The sequence below is a fragment of the Hoplias malabaricus genome, chromosome 17, assembly GCF_029633855.1.
Source record: "Hoplias malabaricus isolate fHopMal1 chromosome 17, fHopMal1.hap1, whole genome shotgun sequence".
NCBI lineage: Eukaryota > Metazoa > Chordata > Actinopteri > Characiformes > Erythrinidae > Hoplias > Hoplias malabaricus.
The window spans coordinates 16663420-16690902 of record NC_089816.1 but is presented as its reverse complement, the minus strand read 5'-3'; the positions used below and the strand labels follow the sequence as shown (position 1 = coordinate 16690902).

Below are 27483 nucleotides of genomic sequence, written 5' to 3'. Positions count from 1 at the left end.
TTAGGGGCCTACATTTAGTTCTATTCCTGCAGAGCACTGCATTTTGTTACAATGCACCATTGACCAAACTCATTAAACAATCAATTCCATTTAAATGGAAAAAGAAAAAAATGCTTTTCAGTTCCGCGACCCTAAATTGGATAAGCGGTTACAGATAATGGATGGATGCTTTTCAGTTTTAATTAAATTTGGTTCCAGTTTATCAAACCAACTAACTGCCCAAAGAACTTACTACATACAAATTGAAAGTAACAGTTAAAGAGGACATTTATTTTAGAGGCAAGCCACTCAAGCATTACATAAGCAGAGGCCAAGACCTCATTCAGAATGGATCACATTTATGCACTCAGAAATTCTTGGGCCACCACTGGACTGAAGGCTTGTTCCTTGAGCAAAAAGGACAGCAGAACACACAGACCCTCATGTTTCACCTTTGCTTTAAGGGCCTGCAAATCCTCTATTTAAAAAGAGAAAAAAATAGAATAAAGTGACATTTGATGAATGGTGAGATTCTACATACTGCTTCATGGAACAAATTTCTCAAGCCAGTAATATAAATTCATTTGAAACATTTCACTCACAGTAATTTAAACTTGATTTTACCAACAGGAAAACTTACCTTCCGCAAAGGTATCAAGTTTTTCTTCAGATGCTTTACAATTGGAAGGCAGGGGTAGACCTTTCATAGACTTTCTGCTCTGCTGACGGAATAGACATTCAAATTAGACGATCTGACCATTACATAGGCACTTCTAGATCTAGGTTCAGATGCAGTACCTTGGTTTGCAGCGGGAGTCATGGTTCCAGGAGACTCCATAACTGAGCTTGGCTGTGATGTTGTAGTCAAACCAGGTTCTGCAGTATGTTTAACCTCTTCAGAAGGCACCTCTTGCTCGGAACTAGACTGCAGTGTTGTAACTACACTTGAGTCTACAATATAATTCACTAGACCAAAAGATCATTTCCCCAAGCTGGGCTGTGAGGTTGTAGTCAAACCAGGTTCTGCAGTATGTTTCACCTCTTCAGAAGGTACTATCCCAGGAGTGGGCTGTAATGTTGTAGCTACTCCTGTTTCTAGGGTAGGCTTCACCTCACCGGAAGACTCTTGCCCAGAACTAGGCTGTAGTGTTGTAACTACACTTGCTTCTACTACATCATTCACCAAACCAAAAGACCTTTTCCCCAAGCTGGGCTGTGAGGTTGTAGTCAAACCAGGTTCTGCAGTATGTTTCACCTCTTCAGAAGGTACTAAACTAGGAGTGAGCTGTAATGTTGTAGCTACTCTTGTTTCTAGGGTTGGCTTCACCTCACCAGAAGACCCATTCCCCAGACAGGGTTCTGAAGTTATAGCTAAACCAGACTTCTCCTCAGATCCAGGTTGTGATGCTGTAGCTCTACAGGCCTCTACAGTGAGGTTCACATTTCCAGAAGAATCTTACCCAAGTTCAGGTTGTGATGAATTCTTTTCAGTGACAGATTCAGATGTAACATCTCCATTTTCAGCTACAAGGTCTTCAGTGGTCTTCAGTGTCCACTAAGTAAGAGAAAAATTCAGAACAAATTTTGATGGTTACAGCAAAAAGGTCCTGTCTTGTTTCTCAGTACTTACTACCATGGAAATATAGACCCAAAACAACATTCATGGAACTCTTTTGTCACATTGGGAAAGAAAGTTCAGACCTTCATTTCCAGCAGGATGGTCAACAGAACTTGGCTCTGAGAACAAGACTGGAGCGCTCCACACTGAGAATAAGAGGTTCAAACTGATTAGAATCAACATGAAACAAGTGGAAATACTGGAACTGGAAAAGACTAACCAACCTTGGTAAACCCATAGGCTTATTAAACATAGAAGAAGCCTTTTCTAGACTTCCATTTTTTGCATTCACAGTCAAACACAAGGCTTGTCAGGTTGGCTGAAACCAATTTATACAGCGTGCAATCAGCATTCAGGTGGAGCTCATTAGTACTGTGAGCAAGTACTCCACCTCAGCTCTTTCAGGATGTGGCATTTTAGTGTGGCTAAAAATATTCCAATAAAAAATTATAGACTTTTGTTTATCATTTAAATATAATTATTAATTTAAAAAAATATATAAGTGTCATTGCACAAAGAACAGGATGATAGATTTATATTTTTTTGTTAATTTACTGTACAGTTGAATATTTGATTGTTCTGCAACTGACCTTGGAATAAATAGCTTTTGTTAAACTATAATAAAACATGGAGTAACAATAACAAAATCTATGCATTCCACTTTATGTGAATATGTATGTTCAGTTTAACTGATAGTCAGCTGTCACTCAGTTTCAAATGTGAGACTCTGCTGACAAACTCTTTTACATAGAAATACCCAAGTTCCAGATACTAGGGGTGGGCGATATGACTAAAATAATATCATGATATTTTAGGGTATTTTGGTGATAGCTTTGGCGATATGAAAAAACACTGCAAATTTATGAACGCAGAGCAAATTCGCACCGCACACTGTGCCTAAATGATGTAATGAATGTATGCCATATTACGTTTAACTGCAACAATGCATTACAAAAAACAGTCAGAATATCATGGTAATCACAATATATATTTTTTTATTGTTTGAAACATTTTTGCAATATTATTGCACATGATACAATATGGCACAGCCCTACTAGATACATTAATGCTTTGCACTAAACCTGAAGCATGTTGCAAAATAATTTATATAAATAAAAATGATTTATATCTGTTGCTGTTCAGGATCATCAAACTGGTAGATGGGACATGAAAGGAAGAAAGAAGCTGAGGGAGAAATTACATTTGTTTGGTACTTCAGCAGGATGAGTTGAATACTGGGAACATTATTGGCTTTGGTGCCATAAACCCATTTCATGCATTTTTCAGATCAAATCAAATTTATTTGTATAGCGCTTTTTACAACTGATGTTGTCACAAAGCAGCTTCACAGAATTCCAGTAAGACAAAGATTTGACATGAAATGTTAAAAAAAAAAAAAAAAAAATGTAAAAAACCCCAAGTGAGAAAGCCAGGGGCGACAGTGGCAAGGAAAAACTCCCTCAGCTGAGGAAGAAACCTTGGGAGGAACCAATGCTCACAAGGGGTGACCTATCCTCCTCTGGTCAATCTACTGGTGATAACAATTAGTAGTCCGTGAGAACTTCAGTGTAGGGGCAGCTTCATGGCACTTGGTGGTTGCTGGAGCATGGGCAGCTGGTCTGAAGCGTGCAGGAGGATCTCGACAGTCATCCATCAGTGTCCAGACAGACAGGTGGGCAGTCGTTTACTCAGAAAAATGTAAAGGGATGGAATTAGTTTTGAACTCTTTGGTGTTTGTAAAGCAGAAAATGTGAACATTTCCAGAGTGTGGCTAATGACTCCGGCAGATCTGACTATGACAGCTTTAACTAAAAGGAGAGAACCAGACACGGGAGCATCCTGAAACACTGGCATCCCTCCGCTCCACCGTCAACAAACCTAAGTGATCGTGTGAAGCGGCGGGACGAGAGCACCAGCATCTCAGTTTACTATAATTCCCTGTGTCCAAGGACCCCCCGGATCTGCCGCCTTTATCCATGAGGGAGCATTAACTATCAAAATATAAAACAAAATAAGTTTTTAGCCTAGATTTGAAGATTCCCGAACATTTTCTGGAAGATCATTCCAGAGTTTGGGGGCTTTATAAGAAAAGGCTCTTGCCCCAGCTTCTGAATTCTGGGAACAATTAAAAAACCAGTATTCTGTGATCTGAGTAAACGTGGAGGCTCATAATAGGAAATTGTATCTTGAAGGTATTCAGGAGAGAGCCCATGTAGAGCTTTATATGTTAATAACAATTTTGTAGTCAATGCGGAATTATACAGGCAGCCAATGAAGTGATGATAGATCTGGGCTGATAGGTTCAAATTTTCTAGTTTTAGTGAGGACCCTGGCTGCAGCATTTTGAACTAGTTGAAGTTTTCTTAAATTGCTGCTGGTGCATCCTGACAATAGTGCGTTACAGTAGTCAAGCCTTGAAGTAATAAAGGCATGTACTAATGTTTCTGCATCCTGCAGGGATAAGGCATGTCTAATCTTAGCAATATTGCGAATATGTAAAAAAGCTGTCCTAGTGATACTGCCTATGTGTTGATCAAATGATAAATCCGGGTCAATTATGACACCAAGAATTTTTGCTGTTGAACCAGGTTTAACTGGAAAGTCAGCGAGATTTAAAATTAAATCTGATCATTTATTTCTTGCCACCTTTGGAGCCAAAAGCAGGACCTCTTTTTTGCTGTTTAAAAGGAGGAAGTTCCGCAACATCCAGCCTTTCATGTCTTTTACACAGTCCTCTATTTTCTTTAATCTGTGTTTGTCATTGGGCTTGGCTGAAATATACAATTGCGTGTCGCCTACATAACAGTGAAATTTAATGTCATGGTTTCTTATAACTGTGCCTAGCGGTAACATGTATAATGTAAAAAATAATGGTCCTAAAATATAGCCATGTATAAAAAAGCCTTTAGAATAATTTGAATTTAGATTGTTTACGTTTAGATAACGTTACCTTAAGTAAGATTTGAACCATAATAGGGCTGTCCCTGAAATTCCCACCATGTTTTCTAAACTTTCTATGAGAATATTGTGGTCTATTGTATCGAAGGCTGCGCTTAGGTCAAGAAGCACCAACAGGGATACGTGGCCTTTATTAGAGGCAAGAAGAAGATCATTTGTTATCTTAACTAGAGCTATCTCTGTACTATGATGTGGCCTGAATCCAGATTGGAATTTTTCATATATATGGTTCTTATGTAGATATGAACTAAGTTGTTGGGCCACAGCTTTTTCTAAGATCTTGGATAGAAATGGCAGATTAGAAATAGGCCTGTAATTAAACCTATGATCAAGAAACCAAATCTTGATGCTAGTACACTGTCTAATAACTGCTAGTTTAAAAGCTTTGGGTATATGGCCCAGGCTAAGCAATGGGTTTACTACAGTTAAAAGACGATTGACAATAGCTGGTAGTACTTAGAGTAATTTTGTGGGAATTGCATCAAGTATGCAAGTTGTACGGAGGTGATAATCTTCTCTAGTTCTAACTGTGGGAGTGGGTAAAAGGTTTCAAGTCTTTCTTTTACAATTACATTATGTTTTATATCAGTCACATCGGGTGGCAGCCAGGTCGGATTTCATACTGTGGCTTGAGTTTGTTGTCTAACATTCTCAATTTTATTATTAAAAAAGTCCATAAAATCTTTACTGGTGAGAGTTGCTGGAATTAGTTGTTCGGAACCTGTTTGATTTTTTTGTAGTTCTGGAAAACACACTGAACAGTACTCTCTGATTATTTTTATTATTGCAGATCAGCAAGGCCAGATATTCTGAGCGAGCTTTAGTGAGGGCATTTCTATACTCTATAAGGCTGTCCTTCCAGGCAGAATGGAACACTTCCAGCTTGGCTGATCGCCATTTCCGCTCTAGTTTCCGTGATGTTTGTTTTAAAGTACGGGTTTTATCATTATACCATGGTGCAAGCTTTTTCTGTCTTATACTTTTATGTTTAAGTGGTGCTACCTTTTCTGAAGTAGATCGACAGGTATTTTCTAAATAGTCAGTTAGTACATCTATCGCCATTGGGTCTGATCAAGTGGGAACTGGTGTTGATATTTCTGGGAGGTTTTCTATAAATTGTAGGGCGGTAGATGGTTTTATTATACGCTTTGTAGAATAGCGAGGGGTCTTACATATATTATGGCTAAGACGTAGCTCATATGAAATTAGGTAATGGTCGGAGATTGCTGAGGATTGCAGTAAGATATTAATTTTGTCAATGTTAAGACCTAGTGTCAGAACTAAGTCTAAAGTGTGACTGCAGTAGTGTGTAGGCCCTGTTACATTTTGAGTAATACCAATAGAGTCTAAGATTGAGGTAAATGCCTTTTTAGTGGGTCACTTTCCTTATCAAAATGAATATTGAAATCTCCTACAATTATATCTTTATGATTGCAAACCGCCAGGTTTGTAGCAAAAATCGCTGAATTCTTTCAGAAATTCTAAGTAAGGCCCTGGTGGTCTGTAAATGTTGCATAATAAAAATGCATCCTTTTTTGTGACCAGATTTGTAATAATGGTGGAGAGAACCTCAAAAGAAGTGAAGATGTCAGATTGTTTAAGACTAATTTCTAGGGTATTTTGGTAAATTACACATTCTCCACCTCCTTTGCCTGATAATCTTGGGCTATGTACATAATTATAGCCTAGGGGGGTGGCTTCATTTAGTGCTAAATATTCATTTGATCTAACCCACGTTTCCATGAGACAGAAAACGTTGAATTTATGATCACTTATGATATCATTTACGATGACTGCTTTTGAGTTTAGTGATCTCATGTTGAGTAACCCAAATTTTAGTTCTGAGGTGTTGCTGCTATCATATGTGTATGATTTAATATTGATCAGGTTGCTGAAACATGCTGATTTTGATTTTCTACTTTTACATTTAGTTCGGGGGAAAGACACAGTTTCGATGCAGTTGAACCTAGGTGACGCCTCAAGGCAGTTCACAGACGGTCGCTTTAGTCTGTCTGTCTGCGGCCTGGTCCGGGCTCTGGGTTGTCAGCAGCTGTCTACACTACTCTGCTGACTAACTAAAAGACTATGTGCTATGCTGCAAGAAAGTAAGGCAGCAACCTCCCGCGTGGGGTGGATACCATCCCTACCTACAAGACCAGGCTTGCCCTCGAAACGTAACCAACTTTCTATAAAGCCCACTTGATTTTCGGAACACCACTTGGACATCCAGCAGTTTAACGCCGAAAGTCTGCTGTAGGCTTCAACGCAGCAATGGGATGGGACCAGAGCAGATTACGGCATCGGACATCTGGGCCAATTTAATCACCTCTAATATTACCCTTAGTTACCTCAGACAAATATCATTGGCCCCTACATGAATGACTATCCTCGAATATCTCCTATTAGCTAACAGTCTAAGGTTGCCACTAATATCCAACGCTCTGGCTCCAGATAAACAGCTAACTGTTACTGCCGGCGCCCCTAAAGGAGTAGCTAATTTCACGTGTCGAACAATAGAGTCTCCTATAACCAGAGCACTCTTAACAGGCTCCTCAGCGGGTGCTTTGCTGAGCGGGGCAAACCTGTTTGACACGCGAATCGGAGGAGCGTGGTGTCCCGGTGGGCTAGCTTTGGCCTCAGCGTTAGCATCAGCCTTAGCTTTCCGGCTATATTGCCGAGACGTCACCCATTCACTCCGCTGTGAGGGCTCTAACGCCGGAGTCGAGGGGGTGCTAACTCTCCCTAAGGCACCCGGATTTGCTAGCACTGACTCTGTTTATCTCTTGATAATAATAAGCTCCAGATGCGCACTTCTAGCTGGTCCACTTTATCCATCAGAGAGCCAACTAGCTGACACTTGGCACAAACACAATCACTATCGTTATCACTAGAGGTGGAAAAGGGGGTTAACCTAAACATGCCACACTCTGAGCAGGCAAAACAGCCAGTAGTAGCCATGGAATTGCAGGTACTTACCGTTTTTGGTTGATTTTAGTAACTTTACTAAACGAGAAACGTTACTCCAGGGTCCGGTGGCTGTTTTAGTGCCTCTGTAATAAATATTCCTGTGGAGACAATCTATAAGAGATCTATGGATGGTTAGTAAGTTGTAAAAACAAATAAGTACAGAAATAATTGTAGAAACAGGAAAACTAGAGCAATCAAAACAGTTTCTTCTAAACGGGTACAGGAACAGCCAAACGGATTGCTTTTTTCAGAAACATAGAAAGTCTGGATTGACCAACAAACTATAGTCTTGCTGAAAACGTTTAAACCACTAGTTAGTGCTGTTGAAAGCTTGTGTTCCTCTATTGACCTTTGGCACATATGAAATAACTCTGAAAATAACGCAATGCTAGACAGATTTATCTTAAAATTACTGCACCAAAATCATTTTGATGCTCCACTGACCTGTAATAGGGAGAATAAAGCCCCTGTCTTCGCTACTCTGAGCTCAGCAATGCAGAAACACATAGAAAATCTTCATGTGGGCAGGAAACTACCCCTTCTCCATGATAGTGCTGTTAAAGTGGAATACACTGGCTCCATAGGATACCCAAATCCAACCTCTTGTTGCTATAACCGCAATAGGACCAGAGAACATGTATGAATGTATGTAAAAAAAAAAAAAAAAAAAAATTGGGTCTGAAATGCATTTCCACTGGGCATATTTTTTTCCAATACAGTGACATGTGCAACATTTATAAAGAATTGCCTATGGAAAATTACAGCAAAACAGGTATCATTCTCACACTAGTATGTGTTGTGAAAAATAATTTTATTACTTTGTATTAGTGGACAAATATCATTGAATGATGATTAGTTAAAATTAGAAAGTATAATTACATATTCATTGTATGAAACCTTGTATTCATATGAATGATTAACCAGTATTTTAACCATGCATTTAAACAGTTTAGAATCTGCACACCTTCTGACATGCTGACTCAGTGTTTACATCTTTCTAATTCCTTAGATCTTTTAACAGATCTGCACTTAGGCTGGTAGTATAAATTCCAAGTGTTAGTTAGGACAGTTGAATTTTAGGGCACCTCAGTGACCTTAAAGTCCATTAGTGACCCCTCTGAATCTTGGTGACAGAAAAGGAGTGTGGGTAATAAAACCTACAGAGTCAGAAGGGCAGGATGAGTGTTTTGGGGTCATAGGTGCATGGGAAACATGCACGCAGAAACCTGAGTACTAACATGTCTAATTATGCATATTAATATATGTTAATCAGCCAGAAACGCCTTGCCAGCAGGGTATTCGTCATTTGGGGTATAAAAACTGTGGAGTCAGATGGGAAGGTCAGAACTTTGCGTGGAAGGGCACTAGGTTGCGTTTCTTATGTATTAGTTCTCCTGGTACCAGTATTGAAATAAATACTTTGGTTTGCTTTGAACTTCACTCGACTGGTTTTTGTAACGCTTCCGGAACGAGCACGCCTCCCTCAGGAGAGAGGGTGTATTTTGGATCTTTTGGAGATCTTCTAAATTTTAATTACTTTGGGAACGGTCCAAAAAGAATATCAAATTCTTCAATTGGTGACCCCGGACGTGCGGAAGTGTGAGAACAAGACCGACTTCGGACTCCACTTTCCACTCGCGGCCGCAATTTATTGAGGTGGGTGAGCAGACCCTGTTTTATTCAAATTCTGCATATTGGAATTTCTAAATCAGAGTGGTGCGGAGGTCTGAAGGCGGTCTGGAGTGAGGTAATGAGCAAATCAATTTATTTTAAATATGTTTTTATAATGTGTTATTGGTTTATACATTTGGGGTTGCTTGGTTATGGTTTTTATTATGGTTTCGATGGAAGTTGTGCCCATCATGGTTTTTTATAATGGAATTTAAAATGGTATAGATGGATGATTGGTTCCCATCTGAGACAGAGTGGTGGCGTCCTCAGCTCGGAACCTGACGAGGTTTCGTGTTAATTGCCTGGTCTAAGGGTTAGTCCGTGAGAGTTCGTCTCCTCTAAAGTATATTAATATTAGCGGATGTCGTGCCCGCGAGCGGAAGTTGTCCCCGCGTATTTATTAATTTAAAAAGAGCGGAAGTTGTTCCCGCCACGGTTTGAAGTGTATTTTAATGCAACCTGATTGTGTATTCGTGTGTTCTATGTTCTAAGAGGCTGTGTTATTTTTTGGGGCTATTTGCATGACTGTTGTGTATGTCTCTGCTCGCTAGAGGGCGATAGAGGAGTGTCTTGCTGTGTATGTGTATGTGTGTGTGTGTGTGTCAGCTGAAAGAATTTTTTTTTGGGAGAGAATGGAGAAAGTGGGGGACTGATCAACCCCCTTTTCTTCTGCGGTTGTTTTTGAGTGTGTGTGTGTGGAAAACCCTCCATGTGCTGTACAGAGCCATAAATTTTATGTGAGTGTGTTTAGAGAAAAGGGGGGAAAGGACATCTCTGTTTTTAGAGTGTCAGTGAGAGAGTGTGTTTAATGAGAATGGAAAATGTCATAAAGAGAGATTTAGAAATTAATAGGGAAAGAAATTTGTAATGGTATAAATTATGAGCTTCGTTCAAGGACAGTTATTTAAAGAATATGAACCTCAATAAAATAAGGGGTTTGTTTATCTATGACAATGAGCCTGAACGGAAGACGTTTTAAAGTAAAATATATAAAGTAAATTAAATGAGCTTTCTTGGAGACTATACATTAAGAAAATATATATAATGAGCTCCAGAAAGACGTTTTTAGAGGTTGAGAACAGGAGAAAGGAGAGCAAAGTGTAAAGCTGAGTAATTAATAGGATATATTGAGGTAATTGTAAGGTTTAAACACGGGAATTTAAGGGAAAATTGTTAATTGAACACTTGCTCTAATTTTGAATCTGGTTTCTTTGATATTGTTTATTTAGGCTGGTGGTGGATAAAATATATTTTGTTTACTGCTTATTGTCCTAAGAATCTTATTTTTCTGGTTTAGTTAGTATTTTTAACTATGGTAATTAGTCTAAAAAAAAAATATAATAATAATTTTATTTTCTGCCACGGTTTGAATTTTTCGTTCTTCATAACATATTTTGTAACCTGCTTGCTATTTCTCTAGTTCATTAAATTTTGCTTTCACTTGTTATAATATATCTTGTGATTTCACTGTGGCCTGTGGACTGTTGAGTGTGGCTGGAACCTTGTTTTCGTTTTTAAAATATAGTCGTTGGTTTAATTCTGTGTTGTGAGATACTAGTCCTGCTTTTCTTGCTTTTTCTATTTACTATAAATTGTATTTCGTATATTGGCGTGGTATTTGCTTCTGCCTAACAAGCTTTTTCGGTCCGTGGGTCGGTTTCATACTTCATGTAAATTAGGCTTGACTTGCTTTTATATTCAATACTGTGTTTGAAGACAAACTTATGTTTTATATCAACCTGTGAAATTCTTCACAGGGTTGAGGAGGTTCTGCTTTTATTGGCTGAGTTTGTAAACTTGACTGTAAAACTTTGGACTTTTTCTTTTATATAAACTAAGGCGGACTGTGCTGAGAGCAGCGGCGGCTGCGTGGGCGATTTGCGTGGGTGCTGGGAAACTGTTTTAATTCACTCTGAATTGCAATGAAACCTAACGGTGATAATTGATTTGCAATTAAAGGGTGAACTAGAACGAAGACCATTTCAGGTAAGGTCCAATTTTTTAATCAGCTTCTTACAGACACTATGGCTACTCCTAGAGACTTGCATAATGAATTAAACGCCATTTACGGCGTGGGGAACTGGGAATGGAAACCGTTTGTACAACAAATTGAAATAATAACTGAGGGATTAAAACAGGGAGAAATATATTTTTAAAAGCGGGTTAATGTGCACAAAAGTGTGCTACAGAGATTTGAAACATGGGCTAAATTACATACAGGGGAGAAAACTTGTTTAATCACCGGTATTAATCAGTTGAAAAGAGAGCTGGAGGAAAGATTATGTCAGGCTGAAGCAGAGGTTAGTAAGGCTAGCCTTTTCCAAAGACCTAAGGCAAACGCAAGTTTAAAAATAGCTAAAATAGACATTGCGGAGCTTCTAAATTTTAAAATGGCGTTCCTCAGTCTCATTACGCAGCTCTTACTTTGAAAACAACAGGTCAGTCACACTCGAACGCCGTTTAACTCACTGCGTAGAACACGGAAGTGGACAGTGATATGAAACACAAGGGGGAGGAGCCTACAGCTCCGCCTCCCCCATACAACATAGGTCACGTCACACCAGTTGATAATGTCCCACCAGTTGATAATATCCTCCCTGTTTTCAGTGTTGATTCCGGCAAAGTGAGCGTACAGACAGACACAAGTGGCCGGGATTTTGCTTGTGAGCAGCCAGCTCAAAGTGACACATATACAAAAGCACACATACACGACCCATTCCAATTGCGAAAGCCACATGAGTCAATTTTAAATACACATACGGATATTAATACTGACCGTTATGACATTATTGATGACACGGGAAAGCATGTAGAACAGGATAATCTGCGCCTTGTCGATAAACAAACACTAACAACATCATTTAAGAACTCGATGCCACGTAAAAATAAACAAAAAATCAGGATTAAAGCAGATTTAGAGGGCCATGTCACAACGGCTGACTATGATCAGGATGACGGACATATAGCAGATGATGAGGACAGTGCGAATGGACGACGTGGTGGTAGACGGCTTTCTGATTTGAACAAAACATTGCGTGCCATGGAAAAACTCATATTAGAAGAACAGAGACAATTGGACTTAAAAAAAACAGACTTTAGAATGCGACATGCAAACTTCAGACAAAACGGACATTTTGAGACGTAGCACCGGACCTCGACATCCGCCTGACAGATATAAGACTGACAATAACGTTGACACTATGTTTCCATTAGTGGCCACTAGTACAGGAACATATAAATATGTACCATTATCATTAACTGATGCACAGACTTTGGTCGATCAGCTTCTGCCTTTCTGTAGTGGAGCGGCTGCTTGGATTAGAAAGCTGGACAGTCTGACAGGTGGCATGACTCTAGCACTTGGGGATTTTAGAAATATTATTAAAAGATCGACTACTTCCATGGAAGCAGCTGAAATAGAGAAAAAGGCTGAGACATCTACTAAACCTAACTATGATCTTTTCCATATGAACAATTATAAGGAAAAAATTGATAATAAAGACAAGGAGATACTTAAGTTACAAAGAGACCTACTAACTGTTCAACTAGCAGAAGCCAGGAAATCTACAAATAATAATAAAAAGCAAATAAAGTCTGACACCATGATGCCTATGACTGCACTGCCACATATGCAATCACAAGAAATATTTATGAACAAAAACACATATATGCCTACACAATCAGGGCCACCACAAAACCCACCGTATAATTATGGACCAAGTCCATATTTCTCATATCGGCCCTACTCATGGGGCAGGGGGCGTGGTAATGGTGGGAGGAGGGGCAGGGCCCGCCGTCGGACAGCGGCATGTCTAAGATGTGGAGCTTTGGACCACTGGGCAGCACAATGTAGGGCACCACTGTCTACTGACACCAGCTATCCACAACAGGCACCACAACCACAGGCGGCACCAAAACCGGAGCCATCACATCTTCCTGCTGGCCAATACAGCATGGAGCCGTGGGGTGGACATTGACGGGGCCATGAGGAGCACCAGGACAGCAGGGCCAGGGCAGAACCATGCTGTCATTAACTGTGGGGGCCTCCGAAATAGTTTTTCTGGTGGACATGGGAGCCACATGGTCAGCCATCAACGTTGTATTACCTGCACATCTGATGAGCGAACACACTGTGCAAGTAAGGGGCTTTTCGGGGAAATCTACATCACTGCCAAAAACAAGACATTTGCCAGTCAGTACTGGTACACAGACTGTGTCACATTCATTTTTAATTCCACCACAAGCACCCTTGAACATTTGTGGTAGAGACTTGTTGACTATTTTATGCCAACCAGATGGGATCACATTTACGTGGTTGGACGGACTCAAAACTGTGGCAGTGGTGGGGTACACTGACGGTATGTACCTGATGAGACCTCAACAGGATGAGTCGATAGACATTTCCTGGGCTTTAGTGACTGGACAGACGGACCGGTCACCACGACTCATTGCCTTGTTCCACCACTGGTCGACTTGGATTACAGCCATGGCACCCTACGTTCCTCCGCCCGACCCATTCCATGTCACCCTGTTTTATGATGTAGGGGGAGATTTAACTTATTATGAATATTTTCAAAACAGAATTAGAGGGCACACAGTGGTCGGTTAATACCACTGGGATTTATGTGGGTCTTGAAGGGGTGGCATCTCCTGTTTCACTAACACCACAACAACATTGTTGGTACAAACTGTCTGACACGGCGGCACCACACATTTCACTAGCTGTCGATCAGAGACACGAGGCCAAGCAGTTGGGCCCTATGGTATAAAGAGCAAATGAGGCCACGGATTGGGTCAGGACACAGCTGCTTGGTGTCATGTTTTCGCAGTCCACACAGACATATCACATCACTGATAACTCACTCATCTTGGTCACATTGCACCATTAATTGCTGCCTAGACACCATGGTTGTGAGGACTGTGATTATCTACAGATGGAGGTATTATTAGCATCACTACCTGACACATTGTGGTCCACAGGACCAGATGATGTATGATAGACTAATCAGACACTTGTCTATTTTTGTATGAATATTACACAACCAATTTGGATTGCCCAATATAAACAACAAACCAGAGACTGTGTAAGAACATGTTAGCATTTTTAGAACTGACTGGTTACAGCAGACAATACATTACTGACTTTGTTGGACGAACATAACCTTTTAGACATGGTGAAATCTCTAGGGATGAGAAATTTGTCTGGTAAGCTTAATTGGACGGTGGAGTCTGAACAGGCGTTTATAGACGTTAAACAAGCCTTATCCGTCGCAGTTGACTTAGCCAGACCTGACTATTCATTACCTTTTTACACAGATGTTTCTGAAACAGACACTGTGATAAATGGTGTACTGTTTCAGAAAAAGGGGGATGGTAGAGCACTACTAATGTATTTAAGTGTCCCATTGGACCTTATAGAGAGGAGACAATCAAAGTGCACAAGACATGTAGCAGGACTGACTAAATTAGTTCAGAAAACAGCACAGCAGGATATCCATTGCGCATTCTAACCACACATGGAGTAGTAGCGTACATAAACTCACAGATGTTTACACTCACTCCATTGAGACAGAGACGCATTCACAAAGCATTGACTGCACCCAACATCACCTACACACGAAGGAGTTAATATGGCGGATGGGATGATGGAAGGTCCACCACATGAATGCGAGGAACAGGTGGAAAGGCAAGGAAAAGTAAGACCAGACTTACAAGCCACACCCATTCCAGGGTCATGGAATCTATGGACGGATGGGTGTGGGTACAGGGCAGATACAGGTGAAGTCAGAGCAGGATACGCAGTAGTTTAGGAAGCGAAGGGGGAAACACATGAGTTTCAGACAGTTATTGCAGACGAAGTGAAACAAAACCCATCGGCGCAGAAGGCAGAACTGCTAGCAGTAATTTCAGCATTAGAAGTGGCACATATAGGAAAACAACAAAACACTGGAAAATTAAAAACAATGGTGGCATACATGTCAGCATTAGTGGTTGATTACATCACTAAATGTCAGATTTGTAACATTCAGAATGTAACAAAAGCATTTAAACTAGCTCCAGGAAGGTTTCCATTGCCAGATTCTCATGGACATGAGATTAAAATGGATTACCCAGATATGATTGACCCCATTAGGAGATATAGATATCTCCTGGTCGTAGTAGATAGATTATCGGGGTGGGTAGAGGCACTCCCCACTCTGAGGGAAGATGTAAAATCAGTCTGTAAGTTTCTGATTAATTGTTGGATTACGAACCATGGGTTTCCTAGGAAAATTTTTTATTTTTTATATTTTTTCAGATAGCGGGAGTCATTTCACGAGTAAAACACTGCAGTGGGTGGAGCAGTCGTTGGGGCTGCGCCATAGCTATGGTTGTGTGTATCATCCTGCCTCACAAGGTCAGGTGGAGAGGATGAATCAAAATTTGAAAATCAAATTAGCAAAAATTAAACTGGCCACGGGCATGAATTGGCTTGATGCCCTTCCAATTGTTTTAATTAGTGTCCGTAGTTAAGTGAACAGAAATACAGGGTTCACTCCTTTTGAATTAGGGAGGGGCATCGCTTTTCCAGGCCCCTCCAGCGCGCTTGCGTCCCCCCAGAAACTACCTCAAGCAGAGTACTGACAGCTATATGAGAACTAGAAGCTGTTTGTAAAGATTTCTCTATACAGGTGCAGGAAAGGAGAGAAGGAGAAGAAACGGAGGAGAAGGATCCAGAAGTGACAGTCTCACCCTGGGTCCTCCTGAAGGTTATCAAGCAGAAGTGGTACGAACCTCGCTGGACAGGACCCTACCAGGTGACAGAGAGAACCAGTTGTGCAGTCCGGCTGAAGGGTAAAGGCTTATAATGGTACCACCTCACACAGTGCAGAGCCGCACCGACATCTAACATCAAACATTCACTGAAGGAAAACAACACCTCAGAAGAGGCTGATCAAGCAGCCTCAACCAACATAGGGGCAGAATAATCCCCTGAGGCAGGGGCACGACAAGGAAAGTCTATCCTTGCCCCCAGCGCAGATCCCTACCAATGGATGAAGAATACACTTTAACACATATACATATAGGGCTCATTGTAATCTCTTAGTCCAGAGAGTGAGTGGTAGGACAGAGGTGTCCACTCCTAACAGGAGTGGTGTAATTGCCCGCTACCACCACAATCTGCCATCACGCTCTACCTAAGTCACTCGCCAAACCGGGGGTGACCTAGGCAGACCAATTTAACATTAATTGCTTATCATTTATTTAAATGTATTGACCTGTCAGTTGGACAGGTCAAAAGGGGGAATTGTTGTGAAAAATAATTTTATTACTTTGTATTAGTGGACAAATATCATTGAATGATGATTAGTTAAAATTAGAAAGTATAATTACATATTCATTGTATGAAACCTTGTATTCATATGAATGATTAACCAGTATTTTAACCATGCATTTAAACAGTTTAGAATCTGCACACCTTCTGACATGCTGACTCAGTGTTTACACTTTTCTAATTCCTTAGATCTTTTAACAGATCTGCACTTAGGCTGGTAGTATAAATTCCAAGTGTTAGTTAGGACAGTTGAATTTTAGGGCACCTCAGTGACCTTAAAGTCCATTAGTGACCCCTCTGAATCTTGGTGACAGAAAAGGAGTGTGGGTAATAAAACCTACAGAGTCAGAAGTGCAGGATGAGTGTTTTGGGGTCATAGGTGCATGGGAAACATGCACGCAGAAACCTGAGTACTAACATGTCTAATTATGCATATTAATATATGTTAATCAGCCAGAAACGCCTTGCCAGCAGGGTATTCGTCATTTGGGGTATAAAAACTGTGGAGTCAGATGGGAAGGTCAGAACTTTGCGTGGAAGGGCACTAGGTTGCGTTTCTTATGTATTAGTTCTCCTGGTACCAGTATTGAAATAAATACTTTGGTTTGCTTTGAACTTCACTCGACTGGTTTTTGTAACGCTTCCGGAACGAGCACGCCTCCCTCAGGAGAGAGGGTGTATTTTGGATCTTTTGGAGATCTTCTAAATTTTAATTACTTTGGGAACGGTCCAAAAAGAATATCAAATTCTTCATATGACACCATATTAAAACACACAGCTCCAAAGAAACTGCACACAAGTCATTTATGCCCAGAGTGTTTTGGTTCAGTCAGTAAATAAATCCATATTTACATCTTCAGTTAACTACTTACAGATCAATTAGTTGCTCCGACAAATCTGAGATCATAACTTGGTTGGGGTCAGGGCAATTTCACTGAGGATTCAGGTCTTGCCAAAAGGACCACAAAAGCACAACTCCAGAGCTGTTCAACAAACACTGGGAGAAACTCCAGGCAGTGGCAAACAGAGGCTAACCCAGGCCTCCTGGTCACATTCACATTGCCATAAATAGCAGAATTGTCAACACTGGAGGACATAGCCCAAATACTGAAATTTTCACATCCAAAAGAAAAAAAAAAAAAAAAAAAAAAGACATTAAAAAAAAGGCACATTCAAGAGTGTTATACAAATTTAATTTGAGAACAAAGACATACAAGAATCACATAAAAAGCCAAGATGTCATTCAGAATGGATCATATTTATGCACTCAGAAAATCTTGGGCCAACTCTGGACTGAAGGCTTGATCCTTGAGCAAATAGGCCAGCAGAACCCACAGACCCTCATGTTTCACTTTTGATTTAAGAGCCCGCAGCTGTCCTAATAAATTAAAACAAAATCCACATTTGGAATCACAACTGTCAAGAAGCAGGACCTATGAAATGTTTGATAATTTAAAAAAGTAAACAACCCACAGTACATTTGGAAACAAATCTGTCAAGTCAATAAACCCCAAGATTCAATTTTAAACTAAACATTACACTAAGCTTCATTATACTGATGCTAAACATGCTTACCTTCTGCAAAGGCATCAAGTTGTTTTTCAAACACTTCCTGATTGTAAGGCAGGGGAAAACCTTTGACAGGGGTTGACTGTTTCTGCTCTGCTATAACTGAACTTGGCTGTGATGTGGTAGACAAACCAGGTTCTGCAGTAGGCGTCACCTCTTCAGCCCACTCCTGGGATAGTGCCTTCTGTAGTGTTGTAGCTACTCTTGTTTCTAGGGTTGGCTTCACCTCACCAGAAGACCCATTCCCCAGACTGGGCTGTAGTGTTGTAACTACACTTGCTTCTACAACACCATTCACCAGACCAAAAGACCCTTTCTTCAAGCTTGGCTGTGAGGTTGCAGTCAAACTAGGTTCTGCAGTATGTTTCACCTCTTCTGAAGGTACTATCCCAGAAGAGGGCTGTAATGTTGTAGCTACTCTTGTTTCTAGGGTTGGCTTCACCTCACCAGGAGACCCATTCCCCAGACTGGGCTGTAGTGTTGTAACTACACTTGCTTCTACAACACCATTCACCAGACCAAAAGACCCTTTCTTCAAGCTTGGCTGTGAGGTTATAGTCAAACTAGGTTCTGCAGTATGTTTCACCTCTTCTGAAGGTACTATCCCAGAAGAGGGCTGTAATGTTGTAGCTACTCTTGTTTCTAGGGTTGGCTTCACCTCACCAGGAGACCCATTCCCAAGACTGGGCTGTAGTGTTGTAACTACACTTGCTTCTACAACACCATTCACCAGACCAAAAGACCCTTTCTTCAAGCTTGGCTGTGAGGTTGTAGTCAAACTAGGTTCTGCAGTATGTTTCACCTCTTCTGAAGGTACTATCCCAGAAGAGGGCTGTAATGTTGTAGCTACTCTTGTTTCTAGGGTTGGCTTCACCTCACCAGGAGACCCATTCCCCAGACTGGGCTGTAGTGTTGTAACTACACTTGCTTCTACAACACCATTCACCAGACCAAAAGACCCTTTCCCCAAGCTTGGCTGTGAGGTTGTAGTCAAACTAGGTTCTGCAGTATGTTTCACCTCTTCTGAAGGTACTATCCCAGAAGAGGGCTGTAATGTTGTAGCTACTCTTGTTTCTAGGGTTGGCTTCACCTCACCAGGAGACCCATTCCCCAGACTGGGCTGTAGTGTTGTAACTACACTTGCTTCTACAACACCATTCACCAGACCAAAAGACCCTTTCCCCAAGCTTGGCTGTGAGGTTGTAGTCAAACCAGGTTCTGCAGCATGTTTCACCTCTTCAGAAGGCACTATCCCAGAAGAGGGCTGTAATGTTGTAGCTACTCTTGTTTCTAGGGTTGGCTTCACCTCACCAGAAGACCCATTCCCCAGACTAGGCTGTGAGGTTGTAGCTAAACCAGACTTCTCCTCAGATCCAGGTTGTGATGCTGTAGCTCTACAGGCTTCTAGAGTAAGGTTCACATTTCCAGAAGAATCTTTCCCAAGTTCAGGTTGTGATGAATCCTTTTTAGTGACAGATTCAGATGTAACATCTCCATTTTCAGCTACATGCAGGTCTCCAGAATCCACTAAGTAAGAGAAAAATTTAGAACAAATTTTGATGGTTACAGCAAAAAGGTCCTGTCTTGTTTGTCAGTACTTACTACCATGGAAATATAGACCCAAAACAACATTTATGGAACACTTTTGTAAGGTCGCATTGTGAAAGTAAGTTCAGACCTTCATTTTCAACAGGATGGTCAACAGAAATTCGCTCTGAGGACAAGACTGGAGTGCTCCACACTGAGAATAAGAGGTTCAAACAGATTAGAATCAACATGAATCAAGTGGAAATGCTGGAACTGGAAAAGGCTAACCAACCTTGGTAAACCCATAGGCTTATTAAACATAGAAGAAGCCTTTTCTGGACTTCCATATTTTTTTTTTTTTGCATTCACAGTCAAACGCAAGGCTTCGCAGTCTGGCTGAAACCAATTTATACAGAGTGCAATCAACATTCAGGTGGAGCTCATTAGTACTGTGAGCAAGTACTCCACCTCAGCTCCTTCAGGATGTGGTATTTTAGTGTGGCTAAAAATATTCCAATAAAAAATAATAGACTTCTGTTTATCATTTAAATATAATTATTAATTTAAATGATAGGTTTATATATATATATTTTTTTATTTACTATACAGTTGAATATTTGATTGTTCTGCAACTGACCTTGGAATAAATAGCTTTTGTTAAACTTTAATAAAACATGGAGAATAACAAAATCTATGCATTCCACTTTATGTGAATATGTATGTTCAGTTTAACTGATGGTCACCTGTCACTCAGTTTCAAATGTGAGACTCTGGTGACAAACTCTTTTACATAAAAATATCCCAAGGTCCAGATACTAGGGGTGGGCGATATGGCCCTAAAATAATATCATGATATTTTAGGGTATTTTGGTGATAGCTTTGGTGATATGAAAAAACACTGAAAATAATTTTATTCATTTCAAGAACACATTATTTCATCAAAATAAATGTTATTTTAATATTAGTTTAATATATTTCTTAATTTATATTTAATTACATTTTATTTAAGCACAATCTAATAATTTCAAACATTCAGAAGAAACAACATATGTAAATACCCATAACTTGCCAAGATTCTGATGTTGTATAAAAAATACAGATATTTTATATCCAAACTACCTTCACATGACTGAAGACACTCCTCTTTGGGAGCAAATTTATGAACGCAGAGCAAATTTGCACCACACCTGTCACTGTGCCTAAATGATGTAATGAATGTATGCCATATTACGTTTAATTGCATCAATGCATTACAAAAAACAGTCAGAATATCATGATAATCACAATAAATATTTTTTTATTTATTGTTTGAAATATTTTTGCAATATTATTGCACATGATACAATATGGCACAGCCCTACTAGATACATTAATGCTTTGTACTAAACCTGAAGCATGTTGCAAAATTTATTTATATAAATAAAAATGATTTATATCTGTTGCTGTTCAGGATACTCAAACTGGTAGACGGGACATGAAAGGAAAAAATAAGCTGAGGAAGAAATTACTTTTGTTTGGTACTTCAGCAGGATGAGTTGAATACAGGGAACCTTATTGGCTTTGGTGCCATAAACCCATTTCATGTATTTTTCAGAAACGTAGAAAGTCTAGATTGACCAACAAACTATAGTCTTGCTGAAAATGTTTAAACCACTAGTTAATGCTGTTGAAAGCTTGTGTTCCTCTATTGACCTTTGGCACATATGAAATAACTTTCTGAAAATAAAGCAATGCTAGACAGATTTATCTTAAAATTACTGCACCAAAATCATTTTTGATGGTCCACTGACCTGTAATAGGGAGAATAAAGCCCCTGTCTTTGCTACTCTGGGCTCAGTAATGCAGAAACATGTAGAAAATCTTCATGTGGGCAGGAAACTACCCCTTCTCCATGACAGTGCTGTTAAAGTGGAATACACTGGCTCCATAGGATTCCCAAATCCAACCTATTGTTGCTATAACTGCAATAGGACCAGAGACCTCATGTATGAATGTATGTAACAAAATTGGGTCTGAAATGCATTTCCACTGGGCATATTTTTCAATGTTTTGGCTGATGCAGTAACATGTGCAACATTTATAAGGAACTGCCTATGGAAAATTACAGCAAAACAGGCATCATTCTCACACTAGTCCATATTAAAACACACAGCTCCAAAGAAACTGCACACAAGTCATTTATGCCCAGAGTGTTTTGGTTCAGTCAGTAAATAAATCCATATTTACATCTTCAGTTAACTACTTACAGATCAATTAGTTGCCCCCACAAATCTGAGATCATAACTTGGTTGGGGTCAGGGCAATTTCACTGAGGATTCAGGTCTTGTAAAGGATGCCAAAAGGACCACAAAAGCACAACTGCAGAGCTGTTCACCAAACACTGGGAGAAACTCCAGGCAGTGGCAAACAGAGGCCAACCCAGGCCTCCTGGTCACATTCACATTGCCATAAATAGCAGAATTGTCAACACTGGAGGACATAGCCCAAAGACTGAAAGTTTCACATCCAAAAAAAATAAGACATTAAAAAAAAAAAGGCACATTCAAGAGTGTTATACAAATTTAATTTGAGAACAAAGACATACAAGAATCACATAAAAAGCCAAGATGTCATTCAGAATGGATCATATTTATGCACTCAGAAAATCTTGGGCCAACTCTGGACTGAAGGCTTGACCCTTGAGCAAATAGGCCAGCAGAACCCACAGACCCTCACGTTTCACTTTTGATTTAAGAGCCCGCAAAGGTCCCAAAATAAAAAAAAAATAAATAAATAAACAGACAAATTTAAGATATTCCACATTTGGAATGCAACACAACTGTCAAGAAGCAGGACCTATGAAATGTTAGATAATTAAAAAAAGTAAACAACCCACAGTACATTTGGAAACAAATTTGTCAAGTCAATAATCCCCGAAATTCAATTTTAAACTAAACATAACCCACAATATTTAAGCTTCGTTATACTGATGCTAAACATGCTTACCTTCTGCAAAGGCATCAAGTTGTTTTTGCTAACACTACCCAATTGTAAGGCAGGGGAACACCTTTGACATGGGTTGACTGTTTCTGCTCTGCTGTAACTGAACTTGGCTGTGTTGTTGTAGTCAAACCAGGTTCTGTAGTATGTTTCATCTCTTCAGAAGGCACTATCCCAGGAGTGGGCTGTAATGTTGTAGCTACTCTTGTTTCTAGGGTTGGCTTCACCTCACCAGAAGACTCTTCCCACAAAGCAGGAGAAAATGTTAAATACTATTAGTGCAAAACAGCTTGTCTAGTTTCTCAACAATATTGTAGCATTCAAATACAAGTGCATAAACACCTAATTTTACATTGACATTAGAAATAAATATATAGCATTGTTCTCTACACAAATTAAATCTTTGGGCTTTGGTATGTTTTTATTTACAAGAAAATGAACTTGTTCAGGTGGGTGTGTGAAAAATGTTGCAGATATATTGTGAGAGAGTTCAGAGCTTCACTTCCAAAAGAGAATTCAACTGTGGGTAAGACTGGAATACTCTGAGGAAGACTCTACACACTGAGGAAAAACAGGTTAAAACTGATAAGAATCAAAATGAAACAAGAGAAGCTGCTGAAACTAGAAGACTAACCAACCTTGGTGAACCCATAGAGTTAGTAAACATAGAAGAAAGATTTTCTGGTCTCCCAACATGGTCTTCATGCAAGGCTTCGCAGGCCTTTTAAACCAATTTATACACAGTGCAATTAAAAGGTGGAGCTCATTACCACCATTACTTGCTCCTGAGCTGGAGCAAGAACTCCAGCTCAGCTCCTGCAGGGGGGATGCAGCATTTTAATGTGACTGTTTAAAGTTAATTAAAGAGATCCTTATCAATGAACTAAATGCAACCATTAAAAATATATGTATCATTGCAAAAATAACAGGATGATGTTTTTTTTTTCCATAAATATTTTATAAAAAACATATGTTTTTCTTATGTGTGTTTACCTCAATCATTAAAGTATATGTGACACAAAATATAAATATACAATCCATATTAAATTCACATATTATCACACATATATGTCATACATACACCGGCAATCTATATGCATTTAATATAGATTGTTGATATATGTCATACATATATGAATAACATATATGAACTGTGTATTTGAATTTAATATAGATTATCCATATTTATATATTGTCCAACATATATTGTCCTAAATAACATGAGATTTTACAAAGTTGCATAAAGGATGAACATAAGAAAATTAGCCTGGTTGTAGCATGTATCTTCCTTGGCTACACTGTAAATGTGGGTACTTTTCAATTTACCACAAATACATAAACATTGATAAATAATATAAAGGTGCTGAGGCATTTATGATCAGACCTCCATTTCCCAAAGTCACCCAATTGTTTGAAGCAGCCAAACTTTATTCAAAAGTTGTTGGCCACTTTCAACAGTGATGTTTTTGGGCAAGTCAGTGAGGGTTAGTATGTCATACAAAATTAATACATATATAACATATTCAGACAAATATAATTCAAATATTGGAAATTCAAAGAAATTAAATTCAAATATTGAAAATTCAGACAAATATATTTCAAATATTGAAAATTCAGATTCAAATACTCATTCAAATAGTCATTGATTTAGCTCCATAAATATCACATATACTGTACATAATATCATAACATTACAGTGTTAATCGTTTTAATATTAACACTTTAATCTTATAAATGATATTGTCTAAATATTTGCTGCAAATATTTGTTCCCTTTATGAACACTATCTACTAAATTCATACATTGTTTTCCTTCATGGGTAAAGCATATTGACCAAATCTCTTAAGGTTAGATACATTAATGTTTCATACTGAAGCAAAAGCATGTTGCAGAAATAATTTATATCTGTTGCTCTTCAGGATCATGGAATTGATATAGGGGATGTGTCAGAGAGAAAGAAGCTGAGGGAGAAGTTAAAGTGTAAGCCTTTCAAGTCATACATGGACAATGTGTATCCTCAGTTGGATACTTGGGAAGACCTTGTCAGCTATGGTGCTGTAAGCCACTTTTTAATGTTCTGTTTCCTTAATTTCAGACATGTAAATAGTCAAGATACAGCATGGAACTCTAGGGTACTCTTCTGTAAATAATATAAACCACTAGTCACTGCTCTTGAAGACTTATCTGGTCCTGTGTTGCCATTTGGCAGATGCAGAATATCTTGTCTGAAAATAACTGCATTGATCAGGGTCCTGTTCCTGGAAGTGTTCCTATTCTGTATCAGTGTCATTTCTATAGCCCTCAGGTATGTGTTTCAACTCTCCCACCGTGTGTTCATGCAACAGTTTATAGAAGATTAATGCAAGTTATTGTGAAAGCTTCCAATACTTCCATTATCTCTCAGCTCATCTTCTGATTTTGTTTTTTATATACAGATGTATTACTACAGGAGGAGTGGGGAGTTTTACATGGGAGGCATTAAATCTCACAAGTGCAATAGTGACCATTGCCTTGTGGATCCTGGTGAAGGGCATGTACCTGGATTGCATGACTGTAAAGTAGCATCACAGAAAGGATTCCACATGTACTGGGAATTTAAACAGGTGTTTAATTTTGATAAGGGTTTTGCATAGTACTCTGCTCTAAACCATGTAAATGTTTATTTGCTTTACTTTTACTTTAATTTTCCTAGATCTGCAGCTCACCCTCCTGTAAAAGCTGGCAGGCATTTGTGTTCATGTGGCATAGAATAGTATCATATTTAGTTCCAGTTATAAAGTCATTATTTCAAAATTAACAGAGGTCTGGGACTATGGTTTATACAGTATATATCTGTATATCAGTATATATTTATACAGTATAATCACAGTAATGTCATGTGCTAACCATCTGTGGCAAAAAAAGTGTGCTGGAAAAAAACAATATCCTGGCAAATAGTTAATGAAAGTAAATATTGGATATAACAATGCCTGATGTGTAAAGGGGTCTGTATGTTTTACTTCCAGGGTGAAGAAGTAAGGAACAAACACACAAACCGATGTCTGGAGATAGCGCAGGGACAAGATTCTTATTACCATCTTATCATTCAGATGTGCAGTGGGCAACACTGGAGGATACAGAATGTCAAAGACTTTTAACCAGCTGACAGAATAAAATGTGCGCTACTGTATGGAAGTAAATCTGTCAGACTTTGAAATATTACCATCTTTGAATTTGTAGCACTGAATTTTTTTGCATTGAAATTATGTATCTGATTTTTTTTTTTTTTTTTGCTTTTGAATTTAAGTCTTCAGATTTCCACCTCTGAATATTTTGCTTCACAATTATGCATCTGAATATAGTTGGTCTTGAATTTAACTCATGAATTTTCAAGAACATGTTTTCACTGTTATTATTCAAGGTTAATAAATTCAGATAAATTTCAAGCTTAAAAAATTCAAACAATATATTTTGAAGTTGCTCAAATTCTATAGACAAAAATTCAGATGCCAAAATATGAGTTAAATGCAGAGTACACTTATGGGATACAAAGGATAAGCAATCGATTCATTTGGATTTTGTTTCACCTTAAAATTGTGCACTAGTTGCATTCTGTCTTTCATTGATAGTTACATAGTGCTGTGCATTCTTTCTCCTCCTTACATATATTCTTTCTCCTCCTTTTGTTTTAATGTAGAGGGTTAAATGTTTAAGATCTTAGTTCTATACAAGACAGACATTAGAAATAAAATTATATCAGAGTTATATGTATCAGACTATCGTGCCACATCTGTAAACACTGGTATAATATATATATGTTATATATTATATACAATATATATGTTCTTAAAAAAAAAAAAAAAAAAAACCCTTTCAGTGTTTCAAAACCAAGCTATGTTTTTTTTTTCAATAGACTGCACAAGGCTATTATTCCTATAGCTGACTATTTCTTAAATCTAGCATCAATTCTATTCAGTGTGAGGTCTGAGTCATATGCACAATTTACAGGTTACAACCTCACCCTTTGTTTTATTTTAAATGCCCTTACTTTGAGTCCAATTCACCCATGGGCTATCTATAGTATTTATATATTTTTGCAGAATACCATCCGCCAAGACTGCCTCAATGGGAGTGAATTGTCTCTTCATTATTTTTCATTAAGCATTTTATGATGGTTAACACCAATAAATAGCCCTCATCTGGGCTGCGAAATAGTCTGAGAGAAGGTTAACACCCCCCTCACCCCCAACCCTTGGTAACATCTTGTGCCATTCATTAAATTGGTTTTGGTTAATCTCCATTTGCAGGGTCTGAAATAATCTGGGCAATAAATTAATATTAATGGAATCCTTGAGGTGAAATAAAATCAAGGAATTAGATTCCATTCCATCTTGCAATGCTTTCCTTAATTTTTTATAGATTGATCATTTTGCTTGGTATACTGAGGCCCAAATATGTATGGACTCCGTATGCCATTTCAGAGGCTATTAATATAATTTCTGCTGGTGGACTACATTTTAACTTGTTAATCTCACATCCTAAAAACTGCCCATACTGTTCAAACTACAAATTAGGTAAAGAATATGTTGGTTGTCATAGATCATCATAATCTTTGTAGTAGGCCAATGTGCACCATACCTATAACTAACTTTAATGTATTTTGCCTAACATTGAGCAAATGGTTCAAGATAGAGCAGATAGCTGAGGTGACCATGCACAGCCCTGTATTGGGCCCCTTTTTAGGGGCCTACATTTAGTTCTATTCCTGCAGAGCACTGCATTTTGTTACAATGCACCATTGACCAAACTCATTAAACAATCAATTCCATTTAAATGGAAAAAGAAAAAACTGCTTTTCAGTTTTAATTAAATTTGTTCCAGTTTATCAAACCAACTAACTGCCCAAATAACTTACTACATA

At 38.8% G+C, this 27483-nt stretch overlaps 1 protein-coding gene and 2 long non-coding RNA genes across 5 annotated transcripts; all 3 read right to left on the bottom strand.

Moving 5' to 3' along the window:
* Positions 1 to 234: 234 nt before the first annotated feature.
* LOC136673621 (uncharacterized) lies at positions 235 to 1911 on the bottom strand. 3 transcript variants are annotated; one of them, XR_010795950.1, is made up of 5 exons: positions 1822 to 1911; positions 1681 to 1743; positions 778 to 1534; positions 620 to 698; positions 235 to 457 (listed from the first exon to the last, which is right to left on the bottom strand). It is a non-coding gene; the product is annotated as an uncharacterized lncRNA (long non-coding RNA). The 3 variants fall into 3 exon arrangements; XR_010795951.1 differs by having other exon boundaries at positions 236 to 457; positions 620 to 701; positions 1440 to 1534; XR_010795949.1 differs by having other exon boundaries at positions 237 to 457; positions 1440 to 1534.
* Positions 1912 to 6020: 4109 nt separating this feature from the next.
* On the bottom strand, positions 6021 to 11652 carry LOC136673622 (uncharacterized). The gene is made up of 3 exons (XR_010795952.1): positions 11618 to 11652; positions 7967 to 8131; positions 6021 to 7633 (listed from the first exon to the last, which is right to left on the bottom strand). It is a non-coding gene; the product is annotated as an uncharacterized lncRNA (long non-coding RNA).
* Positions 11653 to 17679: 6027 nt separating this feature from the next.
* On the bottom strand, positions 17680 to 20008 carry LOC136673619 (melanoma-associated antigen E1-like). Its single transcript, XM_066649208.1, has 4 exons — positions 19897 to 20008; positions 19756 to 19818; positions 18084 to 19604; positions 17680 to 17886 (listed from the first exon to the last, which is right to left on the bottom strand). Exons 1-4 carry the CDS (start codon positions 19967 to 19969, stop codon positions 17768 to 17770), a joined length of 1776 nt encoding a protein of 591 aa, XP_066505305.1. The 5' UTR covers positions 19970 to 20008; the 3' UTR covers positions 17680 to 17767.
* Between the last annotated feature and the right edge of the window lie 7475 nt (positions 20009 to 27483).

What these genes read in the sequence shown, in the direction of transcription:
- LOC136673619 (XM_066649208.1), bottom strand. Translation starts at nt 19,969, where the DNA reads ATGCAAAAAAAAAAAAATATGGAAGTCCAGAAAAGGCTTCTTCTATGT. An exon ending in AAGCCTATGGGTTTACCAAG is followed by an intron (nt 19,819 to 19,896) that starts GTTGGTTAGCCT and finishes TCTTATTCTCAG; the next exon opens with TGTGGAGCACTCCAGTCTTG. An exon ending in ACTTGATGCCTTTGCAGAAG is followed by an intron (nt 17,887 to 18,083) that starts GTAAGCATGTTT and finishes TTAATTTATTAG; the next exon opens with GACAGCTGCGGGCTCTTAAA.